Here is a 16245-nt window from a genome sequence, read left to right as displayed (position 1 = left end):
GGTGTCCTAGTTGGTAGCATGGAAGATGCCCACACAGATGGCACAGACCTGGAACAACGTGAGCATGGTCTTGGGTAGGAGGAGATGATGCACTGGACACTGGGGGATGATTGTTTTTTCTTAGTGGATCAGACCTGAGATCACAGAGCTGCACCCCTCAAAGAACAACACTGAAGGAAGACGGTCTTCCCCAGAGTGCAGCTCCCTGTCTACCTCCTTCTCACCGCTAAAAATCTTCTCCTAAGGAGCCTGGGGGCACAAAATCATGGCCACTGTGGCAGAGCAGTGCTTACCTTCTTCATGACAAAGAGAGACAGGGTCGGGTCGAGGAAGCCAAGCAGGAGCTGAGAGAGATGATCACAAAGGCTATAAGACCGATCTTGGGTAAAGTGACAAGTTTCCAGAAGGACTGTTTCCCTGGATCGGACTCTTGGGGTTAAAATTAAAAAGAGAGATACATTGTAGCAATTAACATCTCTTACCTTTACCTTTTAACTTACTTTGAGGGGCAAAACTGGTAAGACTTTATCTAGCATATAAAAACAATTGTACTGTGGAGTTGTCTGAAACAGTATCATCTACATCAGCTTCTAAACTCTTCCTCTTTAGAACACACAGTGCATTTTATTTAGAAGACTGACTTTTAGCCTCCTATCCTGGCATGGTAGGGTATGCCCGCCATCTCAGCATGTGGGAGGTTCAGGAATTCATTTCATCCACGGCTACATAGTAAGAGAAGTCAACCTGGCTATGTAAGACTCATCTAAAAACACAAACAAAACAAAACCCCAAAATAAAAAAAAATATTCCTCAGCTTTTCAAATACAAATAGAATCCAGTGGAATCAGTGTGCAGGGAGGTTTTTAACTTACAATCTAGAAGTAAAACCTTTTGGATGGGACAGTGGGGCGAACAGCTGTAGAGAAAGCGCCATCCAAGCTTTGAGCTCTGTCAGGGAAGTGTGCGCATGCGTGTGTGCACACACGTATGTGTATGTGTGTCAATGTGTATGTGTCCGTGTGTCCGTGTGTGTGTGTCTGTGTGTGTGTGTGTGTGGTTAAGGAAGGCTTCTCATTTATTTTCTAAAACAAGACCATGGTTATTTTTATGAGTGCAACATTAACACTGTATCAAGAGACTAGAAGTCAGTGTTATTGTGTAAACTACTTTTATCATTTAGGAGCACTTCTCCCAGTCTCTTAACCCATGCACATGCCTATCTGAGTATCAGGCATGGCTACCTGAACACCTCCAGTCAGAGCAGATGACTGATTTACTCTCTCTCTACTAAGTTTTCAACACTGAACTCAGTCCTGAGACAGCCAGCAAGCGCTCTGAACCACACAGCTGTCTCTGCAGCCCTCCACACATTACTTAAAGACTCAGGAGCGGAAGCCCTAGAGAAGGAACATTGACTGTGGGCACCTCCTAAAACAGACTAATCGGTCTAAAAACTCCCGGGGAGTTCATCAGAGAGCGGGGAAGCTGGGACACCTGGTGTAAAGTTCTGTCACCCGTCTTTCAGGAGCTTGGTTAGAATTGATTACTGTGAGTGAGGCACACACCTTTAATCCCAGCATTCCTGAGGCGGAGGCAGGTGGATCTCTGTGAGTTCCAGGCCAGCCTGGTATTCAGAGAGAGTTCCAGGCCAGCCTGGTATTCAGAGAGAGTTCCAGGACAGCCAGGGCTACACAGAGAAACATTGTCTCAAAATACAAACAAACAAAAAAAAAGAGAGAAAAAGAAAAAAGAAAAAGAATTGATTGCTGTGACCCTGGACAGAGACCTCTCTAGCTGTGAACATGGCACTCCACTGAGGGACAGGATTATCCCTCATAGATTCACATTTTCCTCACGGTATCTATCATCATGCCCCCCAGTAACCATGTGTACACAATGTCTAAAAATTTAAAGAGGGGACAAACTTCTGCTATTTTAAGTAATATTCTCAGGGAACTATTCAGAATATAGACAGCTGCTATTCAAAACCGCTGTATTTTACTTTAGAGGGGAAATAGTGCCATCTTGTGGTATAACCAGGTATTGCCAGCAGGTGGTTGATCTGTAGTGGATTTTGAACTGTAATGAATTTGAATTGAAAATTACAAGAGATGGGCTGGAGAGATGCTCAGCAATTTAAGAGCAGTCACTTCTCTATAAGAGGAGCAGAGTTCTGCTTACAATACCCATGTCAGGTACAGTATCACATTCACCTGTACATCCAGCTACAGGGGATCCTATGTCTCTGCACACACACACACACACACACACACACACACACACACATCCACACACACACACACACACACACACACACACACCCTCACACACACACCCACACACACACACACACACACACACCCACACACACACACACACACACACACACACACACACACACACACACACACACACACACACACATCCTCACACATACACACACACATCCTCACACACACACACACACCCACACACTCACATCCTCACACGTACACACACACATCCTCACACACACACACACACACACACACACACACACACACACATCCTCACACATTCTCTCTCACACACACAAAAAACTCAAAATTTTAAATGATAAAAATAACCAGACACAGGGGCACATGCGTTTAAGCCCAGAAATTGAGAGAGGAGGCTGTTAGAGTCTAAGTTTGAGGCCATCCTGGTTTACAAGAAAGACAGCCAGGGCTACATACACATGCATGCTCGCACACATACACACACAGAGACCAAAAACAACAAATAATATAATATTAAAATAAAAAATATTTTAATTATAAAAACCTTTGTTTTAGTCTGTTATATTTCTTGTGTATATAGAAAGTATTATCCGTTATAACTTATGGCTCAGTGGTTAAGAACACCAGCTGCTCTTGCAAAAGACACAGGCTCAGTTCCCAGAGCCCACACAGCAGCTCACATCCGTCTCTAACTCCATTTTCAGGGGATCTAATGCCCTCTCTTTCTGAACTCTGTGGGCACCAGACGTGCACATGGTCACAGATGTACACACAGTCAAAATCTCACACATAAAATGAAATAAGTAAAGTTTACAAAAGTTTTAGGTTTAAAATAAAAGAATGTATCAAAACACCTACTAAAAGCAACACTTTACTGGTGTAAGTGAAAACTCTTAGTTAGAATATAGCAAAACCTACAGAATGTTGCAAGGGTACTTGGGTGTCCCCGTGTTTCCTCCAAATCCTGGTATTGCTATTCTCCTTGTAGAGACAGAAGTCCCTGGTTACCAACGCCTGCCCTGAAATGTATCAGAGATGGGGGAGGGGAGTGGGGAAGTCCATGAAAAAGCCACTTGACACTGTTATCCTACTGAGGAGAGATTTGAGGAAACTACTTAGAAAACAGGACAGAGATAGACCATACCGGGACAGTAGAGGCTATGGAAGAGTTCGATATTCAAATTCAACTTCATGTGACAACTCTTTTATTGACACTCAACAACTGCTCAAATGGCTTTGAGGATAGGGTGTGTGTTTCATAAAGATTATATTTGGAGTTTGCCTGCAATCTTATCATGGTTCAGGCAGAGATGGGGGGGTGCAGCCTTGGACAACAAATTAACTTATAAATAAAAATGAGGCTTCTCAGTGGTTTATGACACTGATGTTTGTATATGTGTGTGCACACGTGTGCAGTGGAATGACTAAACCCAGGAGCTAACAAAGGCCACACTTTACTTCTCATACTTGTCATTTTCTCTGTGAGAACTTTTAAAATCCACTCTTAGTAATCCCCAAGTACGATGACAGCTTTGTAGTGAGAGCTCACCTCCTCACTGTCTGCAATGCCACGTAAAGTAAGAAATAGAGCTGGGCTGTGGTGGTGCAAACCTTTAATCCCAGAACTCAAGAGGCAGAGGCAGGTGAATCACGGAATTCAGGTTCAGCCTGGTCCAGGATGGCCAGGGCATCACAGAAAAACCCTGTCTTAAAAACAAAATTATATAATGATGATGATGATGATAATAATAAATAGAAAATTCCAGAAACAATGAGTTTCTAAATTGTAAATGACTTTAATTATAGTAATCCTACTTCTTTTATACTTTCATTATTATTGCCTCCTTTTACAAATTATTTATTTTATGTGTATGCGGTGTTTTGCCTGTATGCACGCCTGTGCCATGTGTTCCTGGTGCTGTGTAGGCCAGACGAGAATGCTCTGTCCTGAGATGTGAGTTAGAGTTGGTTGTGAGCCACTGTGTGGGTGCTGGGAATTGATCTCTGGTCCGCTGTAAGAGTAGCCAGTGCTCTTAACCACTGAGCCACCACACCAGCCCCCTATTGTAAATCTCTTAACTGTGCCTAATTTTAAATTAAATGCTATCATGGATATGTGTGCACACATTAAAACATAGCATAAGCGGGCTTGGTATGTGCTCTGGTTCGGAGCACAGGAACTGTCTTGTAGCGCGTGGCCCACAGAGGAGGTGGGACTACTATAGATCCTTCTGTCACCACGGTGTAAAGCAGATCCCCTCAGGTTCTCAGGTTGAGGGTTTTAATGAGTGAAGTGACATGCCAAGAGTACTAAGACAGAACATCAGGGGACAACTGGAGAGCAGATATGGGAATGAGTGTCACGGGCTCCTAGCACATCACACTAAGTATCGCTGGCTGTGCTTGGGGGTGGAAGGAATGAACAGAGGGCATAGAACACCCAATTCTGCCGATGTGTCAAGACAAAAGACAATTTGGTTACTATCCTAGTTGTCTTCATTAGAACTTTCCATAACTGTAAGCGTACACTTAAATAGGAACACTCCAATCTGAACTACAGCCTTTAGCGTCCTTAAGGATTTCTTTTAATTCCAGTTTTAATTTTTCTGTCTTAGCTGTCTTTTCTCATTTCCTAATGTAATGGTTATTTTTTTCCACTACATGTCTAACCCCTTTCTTTTCTTTTTAAGATTTATTTTATATGTGAGTACACTGTTGCTGTCTTCAGACGCACCAGAAGGGGGCATTAGATCCCATTACAGATGGTTGTGAGCCACTGTGGAGTTGCTGGGAATTGAACTTGGGACCTCTGAAAGAACAGTCGATGTTCTTAACTGCTGAGTCATCTCTCCAGTCCTATTTTTTTATTTTAATTAGATTTATTTATTTTATATGTGTGAGTGGTTCACCTGCCTGCTTGTATACAGGCCACATGCATGACCGATGCCCAAGGAGGTCAGAAGAAGGTGTAGTCCCCTGGAATTGGTGTTACAGATGGTTTTGGGTCACCATGTGGTTGCTGGAAATTGAACCCAGGACCTCTGGAAGAGCAGCCAATGTTCTTCACCACTGACCCATCTCTCCAGGTCTGTTGCTGACTGTCTTTTTTTAAATTAATGATCAAATATTAAAATCATACCTGGATGAAAACCAGAATGCTAAACTAAGGGAAAACAAACCAAACCAAACACTGATTCCTTACATTTGCAGAGAAGATGAGCACCACCTTGTGGTTTACTGTGGTATTGCCTCTCTGGCTCTCCCCAGTTCCCTAACTCTCTAGCTCTGTTACATGGTAACCTGGCAAGTGTACAAGTTGACTACCCTGCTAAGAAGGAATGCTTACAATGTACATAAACTGGCTAGTAAATTTCATTTGGACCCAAGGGACTATAAATGAATCACAGCTAAGTCCCTGATGGTGCAAAGTGTTCTGTGCTCCTTGCTCTGGTTAACTCCTGTCAGTTAACCAGTGATCATGGGTCCCTGACAATATATACCTGCTTGTCACAGAGACCGGTGATTCATATGGGGACAGAAGCCTTGAATCCAGACTGATTCCATTACTGGGCCAGGGACCTGTTATCCTTGTAACTGTTACTGCTACACAGACAGGCAGAAGGCCCACTGGGAAGGAAGACTTGGCCTTGCCCTCCTACATTGAATGTTTTAGTTTGTTTGCAATGTATCTCAAAGAAACTAACGGAGTGAGAAGCCAACACGTTACTTTGTGTCCAGGATGGCCTAGAAGTTGCTCAGTACACAAAGTGGACCTAGAGTTGGGAATGACAGAAGCAGGAAGATGGCTGTGAGTGGAAGGCCAGCCTGTAAGTTCCAGGACAGGCAGGACTACATAGTGAGACCTTATTTAAAAAAAAAAAGAACCTAAAAATCATGTTGGCCTAGAACTTATAGGGATTTTGCCTTGCTTTTACTGCTTTGAAGACAAAATATGTTGCCCACAGCAATTTTAGTTCAGTCCAGTAGTAATGGCTTGTGAACAGAAATTAAATATCTGATTCTCCTAAATTTTATTTTAAAGATAGGGCCTCATGCAACCTAGGCTACCCTCAAACTCGCTCTCTAGCTGAGGTGGCCTTAAAGGTGAGCATCACCATGTTCTGGTTATGTGGAGCTAGAGAGCACACCTAGTGCTTCACACAGGCTAGGTAAGTTCGTTCTCTCTCTCTCTCTCTCTCTCTCTCTCTCTCTCTCTCTCTCTCTGTGTGTGTGTGTGTGTGTGTGTGTGTGTGTGTGTGTCTGTCTCTCTCTCTCTCAACTAAGCTATAGTTCCAGTCCTTTGTAAGCAAAAATTCTCATAAGTTAATCACCCATATTTTAGGAGAGAGAACCAGTTTCTGAGGGTATAGAAAAAGAAGTATCATCGATTACATTAACTAAAAGCTAACATACCATAATGTATCCTTTGCTAAGACATAAAGATCAAATGAAAAGGCTAAAATGAGTATTAAGTTTGAACTTACCATAGCTAGGCAAAATGCATAGGTTGAGTGGTATCATCAGCAGAACTATGCACCCCAGAAAAATAAAGGGCACCTCATAGCCAAAGGATTGATACAAAAGGCCACCCAAAGGAGGACCTGCTACCAGTCCCAGTCCAGAAAAAACCTCAAGACTTCCCTAAAAGTTAAAAACAAAAACAAAAACAAAAAAACAAGAGAATTTAGTTCATGTATTTTAGTAGAAGAATTACAAGTGTCAAGCATAACGTCATGTGCCTTTAATTTCAACACTTGGGAAGCAGAGGCAGGTGGATGTCTGTGAGTCTCAGGCCAGGAAGGGGGACACAGTAAGACCCCATCTCAAACTGCCTGGTACTATAAACCTTGCTACCCTACATGTGGCTAACTTACATAAGCACGAGAATAGACCCTGGTAACGGCCATTTTCCTAAACCAATATCATTTGTAACCACATTTGAAGTATTTATCCTTATATCCGCAGGAAGTACAGTTCCCACCTTTCATCAAAGAAGCTTCACTCTGCAGCTGCTGGAGACCATTACAGAAATCTACAACTGGTCAAAATGCAAAACAGAACTGGGCACAGGGCGCTCAACAGCCATTGATGCATCCACACTATAACCCGCATACCTAAGCCTCAGAGAACACCAAGGAAAAGGGCAGAAAGATGGTAAGAGCCAGAGGCCTGGGACATCTGCTGTGAGGCAGTGTCCTCTACATGTGACAGAGCAGTTGCATCCATGAAGTCTCAACAATAGTTACCTAAGGAAGATCAACACAATGACTACACCGACGGACAGGCCACATGGATGGGAGAAATCTCACGAAGCTTTACCCGCAGATGAGCCAATGGCTGCTAAGAAAGGGAGAATCAGCTTTCTCCTGGATGAGGCCTCTGATTGGTTATCTAACCCAGAGCATGTATACATACAAGCAACACTAGATGAATTTGGTGGAAGCTGTATTTACACACACACATACACACACACACATGCACACACATGCACACATACACACACACATGCACACACACACATGCACACACACGCGCACACACACATGCACACACACGTGCACACACATGCGCACACACACAACAGTAATTAAAGAGAAGGGGCAGAAATCACATAAATATTGTACTCAGGTAGAAATTCTCAAAAAAAATCTAAATAAAAACAGAATTCAGAGAGTACTACTTTTAAAAATGTCATTTCACAATTTATATACACACACAGAGAAATGTCCACACACTAATGTTGTAGCACTGTTTGCGATGTCAAGGGAGGTGCTGTGGCAGACGTCTGTGATCTCAGCACCCAGGAGAAGAGATTCAGGCAGCAAAACCAGGAGTTCAAGGTCAACTTTTGAGAGTTCTAAGCAGGCTGACCTACATGACACCCTGTTCTAAAAAACAGACCAAAAGACGCTAATGTCGTAACCACTCACTAGCACTTTAATTAACTAGGAGATATCTGTTCGGTGTAAGTGTACACAGCGAGCAAAGAGAGACTACGTGTGGGTTTATGACTAGATACAGTAGACCTGCAATGTGAATCTGCCAGTGTAATCAGCGAGTGTTAAATGGTGAGAAGAGCATGCCATCACGTGTGTCAAAAGACGGGGAGAGAATCAGGCTGCTACCTCATATGCACATGTATGTGTGCGTGTGTGTACGTATGTGCATGTGTATGTGTGCAAATGTCTGCATGTGCACATGTACTTGTGTGAATGTGTACTTGCATGCATGCATCAATAGCTATGGAATCTTGGGAAGAAGCCTTCTTGGAGCAGCTAGGGCACCGGGTGCCTGGATGTCAGACGCATGTTTGAAGTCAGAACGGCAATGCTGGATGTCAAACATTTTCTATGTTCTGTATTCCATTTAATAACTTCCTCATTTTATGCTGCATAAAATTAACTAAAGGTAAAAGAAACAAGGCAGTCCTTTGGAAAAGCAGCTTACTGTCAGGGAAACTGGTGTTAGTTCTCAGGGGCTTTAACTACACCTATGGCTTGTAAAAAGGAAGTAAGCAGCCTATCTGGCCTGGACAGAGACACACAACCCAGGCGTTATTTACAAGCTGTGAGCCTGGATTGGGCAGATTTGTAGCTATGCTAACTTACGTCCCAGTCATAATGTCCCTTATTATTGTTTTCCTGGCCTTTGCTCATGGTCCACTTCCTCTCACGGCTGCCTCCTCCACCTCCATGTCCTTCTTTCCCACTTTTTTCCTCTACATGCAACCCCCTCACTTGATCCTCAAGTTCCACCTTCCTCCCTCTACTGCCCAATCACAGGCTCCAGTCTTTCATCGTTCAGTTAAGTTGGGGAGCAAGATTTACATAGCATCACTTGGTGGACCCATGAAGATCTGCTTGTCAGAAGCAACCAGATCGTGAGAGCCAGTATTTAGCATTAGAGTTCAAGCAGCAACAGACCAATCCACTACAATGGCTTACAGTTTTACAGTCTAGATCAATAGAGTCCATATATGATTAAGTAACATATGAAATGTGTTGGCCCAGGTTACAACTTTCCATGGTAGAGATGGGGAGGGGGAGGGCAAGTCTACTTCCCCCTGTGTAATGCCAGTGGATGGCTGCTGCCATCATGGGAATCTCCTTAGCAGGACATTCCACAGTGTTCTGCAGGACACCAACTCTTTAAGAGGTCAACAAGTCTGATGTGGAAGAGGTTGACCCGTGGATAAACTGACAGGTGAAGTAGTCAGGAAAGTCAAAATTTGATGGGCGCTCCTCAGACAAGGCAGAAGTGCTCTGAGAATTTCAAGGTAACCTGAGACCTCTTCTAAGAATCTGAGGAAAGTAGCAAAAAGACCCTCATGATCTAAGCATTTGCCACGAGGGACATCTTCTAGAATAGAGGAAAGCTATGAGCACCTCTGCCAGGACCTCCTCACAGGATCACAAGCAGACAGCAAAACACCACTCAGATCTTGAGAGAGAGAGAGAGAGAGAGAAGAGTTCCCTGCACCCCAAATCCCATGGGGAAAGAGCTGACCACCCAGGAATGCAGACATCCTGGGACTGCAGGACAGACTGCCATCTCTGCACACCTCGGCCCACATCCCTGGTCCAAGGGGAAACTGCACAGTGCCTCTGGACACAGGGATATAGGAACAGACAGCCGCCAGTACCTGCGGTTCTGGTCTGTGCCCAGGACTGAACTGAACCAGCCAAACAGCTCCCTGCACCCAAATCCCATGGGGGAGAGAGCTGGACCCTCAGAAGTGTGGATACTCCTGAGAAACCAGAGGAGAATACCCTCTGCCCACAGTCCAGACCCAAGAGGGAATCGCATAGTGCCAACTGGGTGCAAGGAACTACACAAGCAATCAGGGGCAGGACCCTTTGATTCCTGCCCATGCCTAGACCTGGAAGACAGTCTTCAGGAGTTCAGCCACAGCTGAAATCAGAACACCTGTTCTCAGGAAAGGCTGAAAGAAAACAGGAAAACAGTTCTACAAGAGTGCTGTCACAGAGGCCTACAGCAGGGCCAAGTCACTCCCAGAAACAGCAAGACGAGCAAACACCAGAGACAACACAATGGGTAGAGGCAAGTACAGGAACCTAAGCAACAGAAACCAAGACTACATGACATCATCAGAGTCCAGTTCTCCCACCAAAGAAAATACTGGATATCCAAACACACCACAAAAGCAAGATTTAGATTTAAAATAACATTTTTTGATAATGATGGAGGACTTTAAGAAAGACATAAAGAACTCCTTGAAGAAATGCAGGAAAACACAACTAAACAAGTAGAAGCCCTTAGAGAAGAAACACAAAAATCCCTGAAAGAATCACAGGAAAACACATTCAAACAGGTGAAGCAATTGAAAATGGAAATAGAAACAATAAAGAAAGCACAAAGGGAGACAACCCTGGATATAGAAAACCTAAAAAAGAAACAAGAAGCTGTAGATACAAGCATCACCAACAGAACACAAGAGATAGACGAGAGAATCTCAGGGGCAGATGATACAATAGAAAACATTGACACAACTGTCAAAGATAATGTAAAAGGCAAAAAGCTCCTAGCCCAAAACATACAGGAAATCCAGGACACAATGAGAAGACCAAACCTAAGGATAATAGGTATAGAAGGAAGTGAAGAATCCCAGCTTAAAGGGCCAGTAAATATATTCAACAAAATTATAGAAGAAAACTTCCCTAACCTAAAGAAAGAGATGCCCATAAACATACAAGAAGCCTACAGAACTCCAAATAGATTGGACAAGAAGAGAAATTCCTCATGTCACATAATAGTTAAAACACCAAATGCACAAAACAAAGAAAGAATATAAAAGCAGTAAGGGAAAAAAGTCAAGTGACATATAAAGGCAGACCTATAAGAATTACACCAGACTTCTTACCAGAGAAGTCTATGAAAGCCAGAAGATCCTGGACAGATGTCCAGGTCCAGATATTCCATGACAAAACCAAATTTACACAATATCTTTCTACAAATCCAGCCCTACAAAGGATAACAGATGGAAAACTCCAATACAAGGAGAGAAACTACACCGTACAGAAAGCAAGAATATAATTTCCTTGCAATGAAACCAAAAGAGAGACAAACAAACATAACTCCACCTCTAACAATGAAAGTAACAAGAAGTGACAATCACTAGTCCTTAATATCTCTCAACATCAATGGTCTCAACTCCCCAATAAAAAAACATAGACTAGGGGCTGGGATTTAGCTCAGTGGTAGAGACAAACATAACTCCACCTCTAACAACGAAAATAACAAGAAGCGACAATCACTATTCTTTAATACCTCTCAACATCAACAGACTCAATTCCCCAATAAAAAGACATAGACTAACAGAATTGATACGTAAAGAGGACCCAGCATTCTGCTGCATGCAGGAAACACACCTCAGACAGAAAGACAGACGTTACCTCAGAGTAAATGGCTGGAAAACAACTTTCCAAGCAAATTGCCCAAAGAAACAAGCTGGAGTTGCCATCCTAATATCAAATAAAATTGACTTTCAACCAAAAGTCATTAAAAAAGATAAGAAAGGACACTTCATATTCATCAAAGGAAAAATCCACCAAGAGGAACTCTCAATCCTAAATATCAATGCTCCAAATGCAAGGGCACCTACATTTATAAAAGAAACCTCACTAAAGCTCAAGGCACACATTGCACCTCAGACAATAATAGTAGGAGATTTCAATACCCCACTCTCATCAATGGACAGATCATGGAAACAGAAATTAAACAGAGACATAGAGAAACTAACAGAAGTTATGAACCAAATGGATTTAACAGGTATTTATAGAACATTCCATCCTAAATCAAAAGGATATACCTTCTTCTCAGCACCTCATGGAACCTTCTCCAAAATTGACCATATAATCGGTCACAAAACAGGCCTCAACAGATACAGGAAGATAGAAATAATCCCATGCATCCTATCAGATCACCACACACTAAGACTGGTCTTCAATAACAACAATAATGACAGAAAGCCCATGTATACATGGAAGTTGAACAATGCTCTACTCAATGACAACTTGGTCAAAGAAGAAATAAAGAAAGAAATTAAAGACTTCTTAGAATTTAATGAAAATAAAGATATAACATTCCCAAACATATGGGACACAATGAAAGTGGTGCTAAGAGGAAAACTCATAGCTCTAAGTGCCTGCAAAAAGAAAGATGAGAGAGCATATGTCAGCAGCTTGACAGCACACCTAAAAGCTCTAGAACAAAAAGAAATAAATAAACCCAAAGGAGTAGAAGGCAGGAAATAATCCAACTCGGAGCTGAAATCAACCAAGTAGAAACTAAAAAGAGTATACAAAGAATCAACAAAACCAGAAACTGGTTCTATGAGAAAATCAACAAGATAGATAAACCCTTAGTCAGACTAACCAGAGGTCACAGAGAGTGTATCCAAATTAACAAAATCAGAAATGAAAAGGGAGACATAACAACAGAATCTGAAGAAATTAAAAAAATATCAGATCCTACTACAAAAGCCTATATTCAACAAAACTGGAAAATCTGGAGGAAATGAACAATTTTCTAGACAGATATAGTACTGAACTGAAATCAGGAAGAATAAACCATCTAAACAACCCCATAACTCCTAAAGAAATAGAAGCAGTTATCAAAAGTTTCCCAACCAAAAAGAGCCCAGGTCCAGATGGGTTTAGTGCAGAATTCTATCAGACCTTCATAGAAGACCTCATACCAATACTGTCCAAACTATTCCACAAAATAGAAACAGACGGAGCACTACCAAATTCCTTCTATGAAGCCACAATTACTCTTACACCAAAACCACACAAAGACCCAACAAAGAAAGAGAACTTCTGACCAATTTCCCTTATGAATATTGACACAAAAATACTCAATAAAATTCTTGCAAACCGAATCCAAGAACACATCAAAACGATCGATCATCCATCATGATCAAGTAGGCTTCATTCCAGGGATGCATGGATGGTTTAATATACGAAAATCCAACCATGTAATCCACTATATAAACAAACTCAAAGATAAGAACCACATGATCATTTTATTAAATGCTGAGAAAGCGTTTGACAAAATTCAACACCCCTTCATGATAAAAGTCCTGGAAAGATCAGGAATTCAAGGCCCATATCTAAACATAGTAAAGGCAATATACAGCAAACCAGTAGACAACATCAAACTAAATGGAGAGAAACTTGAACCAATCCCACTAAAATCAGGGACTAGACAAAGCTGCCCACTCTCTCCCTACTTATTCAATACAGTACTCGAAGTTCTAGTCAGAGCAATCAGACAACAGAAGGAGGCCAAAGGGATACAAATTGGAAAGGAAGAAGTCAAAATATCACTACTTGCAGATGATATGATAGTGTACTTAAGTAATCCCAAAAGTTCCACCAGAGAACTTCTTAACCTGATAAACAACTTCAGCAGAGTGTCAGGGTATAAAATTAACTCAAACAAATCAGTAGCCTTCCTCTACTCAAAGGATAAACAGGCTGAGAAAGAAATTAGGGAAATGACACCTTTCATAATTGTTCCAAATAATATACAATATTTTGGTGTGACTTTAACCAAGCAAGTGAAAGATCTGTATGACAAGAACTTCAAGTCTCTGAAGAGAGAAATTGAAGAAGATATCGGAAGATGGAAAGATCTTCCATGCTCATGGATTGGCAGGATTAATATAGTAAAGATGGCCTTTTTGCCAAAAGCAATCTACAGATTCAATGCAATCCCCATCAAAATTCCTACTCAATTCTTTATAGAGATAGAAAAAGCAATTTGCAAATTCATTTGGAATAACAAAATCCCAGGATAGCGAAAACTATACTCAACAATAAAAGAACTTCTGGGGGAATCACCATCCCTGACCTCAAGCAGTATTACAGAGCAATAGTCATAAAAACTGCATGGTATTGGTACAGAGACAGGCAGATAGATCAGTGGAATAGAATTGGAGACCCAGAAATGAACCCACACACCTATGGTCACTTGATCTTTGACAAAGGATCTAAAACCATCCAATGGAAGAAAGATAGCATTTTCAGCAAATGGTGCTGGTTCAACTGGAGGTCAGCATGTAGAAGAATGCAGATCAATCCATTCTTCGCACCATGTACAAAGCTTAAGTACAAGTGGATCAAGGACCTCCACATAAAACCAGAAACACTCAAACTAATAGAAGAAAAATGGGAAGAGTCTCGAACACATGAGCACTAAGGAAAATTTCCTGAACAAAATACCAATGGCTTATGCTGTAAGATCAAGAATCGACAAATGGGACCTCATAAAACTGCAAAGCTTCTGTAAGGCCAAAGACACTGTCATTAGGACAAAACAACAACCAACAGATTGGGAAAAGATCTTTACCAATCCTACATCCAAAAGAGGGCTAATATCCAAAATAAACAAAGAACTCAAGAAGTTAGATTCCAGAGAACCAAATAATCCTATTAAAAAATGGGGTACAGAGCTAGACAAAACATTCTCAGCTGAGGATTATCGAATGACCAAAAAACACCTAAAGAAATGTTCAACATCCTTAGTCATCAGGGAAATGCAAATCAAAACAACCCTGAGATTCCACCTCACACCAGTCAGAATGGCTAAGATCAACAACTCAGGTGACTACAAATGCTGGAAAGGATATGGAGAAAGAGGAACAGTCCTCCATTGTTGGTGGAGTTGCAAACTGGTATAACCACTCTGGAAATCAATCTGGAGCTTCCTCAGAAAATTGGACATTCCACTACCTAAGGGACGCAGCTATACCTCTCCTGGGCATATAGCCAAAACATGCTCCAACATACAACAAAGGCACATGCTCCACTATGTTCATAGCAGACTTGTTTATAATAGCCAGAAGGTGGAAAGAACCCAGATGCCCTTCAACAGAGGAATGAATTCGAAAAATGTGGTACATCTATGCAATGGAGTACTACTCAGCTATCAAAAACAATGACTTCATGAAATTCATAGGCAAATGGAAATAACTAGAAAATATCATCCTGAGTAAGATAACCCAATCACAGAAAAACGCACATGGTATGCACTCATTGATAAGTGGATATTAGCCCAAATGCTCGAATTACCCAAGATACAATCCACAGACCACAGGAAGCTCAAGAAGAAGAATGAACAAAATGCAGATGCTCCCACTCCTTCTTAAAAGAGGAAAAAAATATCCATAGGAGGTGATATAGAAGCAAAGTTTAGAGCAGCAACTCAAGGAAAGGCCATTTACATCCTGCCCCACATGTGGCCCATGTATATACAGCCACCAAAACTAGGTAAAATCGATGAAGCTCAAAAATGCATGCTGAAAGGGACTGGATATAGATCGCTCCTGAGAGACACATCCACAGCATGTCCAATACAGAGGATAATGATAGCAGCAACCCACTGAACTGAGAATAGGACCCCCTTAGGGGGAATCAGAGGAAGGATTGAAAGAGTTGAAGGAGTTTGCAACCCCATAAAAACAACAAGGCCAACCAACCAGAGCTTCCAGGGACTAAACCACTACCGAAAAACTATACATGGACTGACCCAGAGCTCCAACTGCGTATGTAGCAGAGAATAGCCTTGTTGGGGCACCAGTGGATGGGGAAGCCCTTGATCCTGCCAAGGATGGACCCCCAGTGCAGGGGAATACGGAGGTGCAATAAGGGTGATGTATGGCGGGAATACCCGTATGCGGGAGGGAGAGGGGAGGGGATGGGTGCTTATGGACAGGAAACCGGGAAGGGAAATAACATTTGAATGTAAGTAAAGAAATATATCTAAAAAAAAAAAAAAAAAAAAAAAAGAAAGAAAGAAAAGAAATGTTGGGTGGGGAGGGATGGAGATTAGAGAGGTGGCTCAGTGGTTAAGATCACATGCTCTTGCAAAGGACTTGAGCTCCATTCCCAAAACCCATATGGTGGACTAAAACCCTCATAACTCCAGTTCCAGGGTACCCGATACCCTCTTTTGACCTCTGTGG

The 16245-nt window shown here is 42.0% G+C and overlaps 1 protein-coding gene across 1 annotated transcript in view; it reads right to left on the bottom strand.

Annotated features, from left to right (window-relative positions):
• Slc18b1 (solute carrier family 18 member B1) overlaps nt 1–16245 on the bottom strand; it is a 43047-nt gene that overhangs the window by 9159 nt on the left and 17643 nt on the right. Inside the window, 3 exon segments of the mRNA XM_032895267.1 lie at nt 294–337; nt 340–435; nt 6743–6899. Coding sequence (XP_032751158.1) covers nt 294–337; nt 340–435; nt 6743–6899 — 297 coding nt within the window.

Source organism: Rattus rattus, chromosome 2 (assembly GCF_011064425.1).
Source record: "Rattus rattus isolate New Zealand chromosome 2, Rrattus_CSIRO_v1, whole genome shotgun sequence".
In the NCBI taxonomy this organism is placed as follows: Eukaryota; Metazoa; Chordata; class Mammalia; order Rodentia; family Muridae; genus Rattus; species Rattus rattus.
The sequence above is the reverse complement of the archived record's forward strand: the minus strand, read 5'-3'. Positions and strand labels throughout refer to the sequence as shown.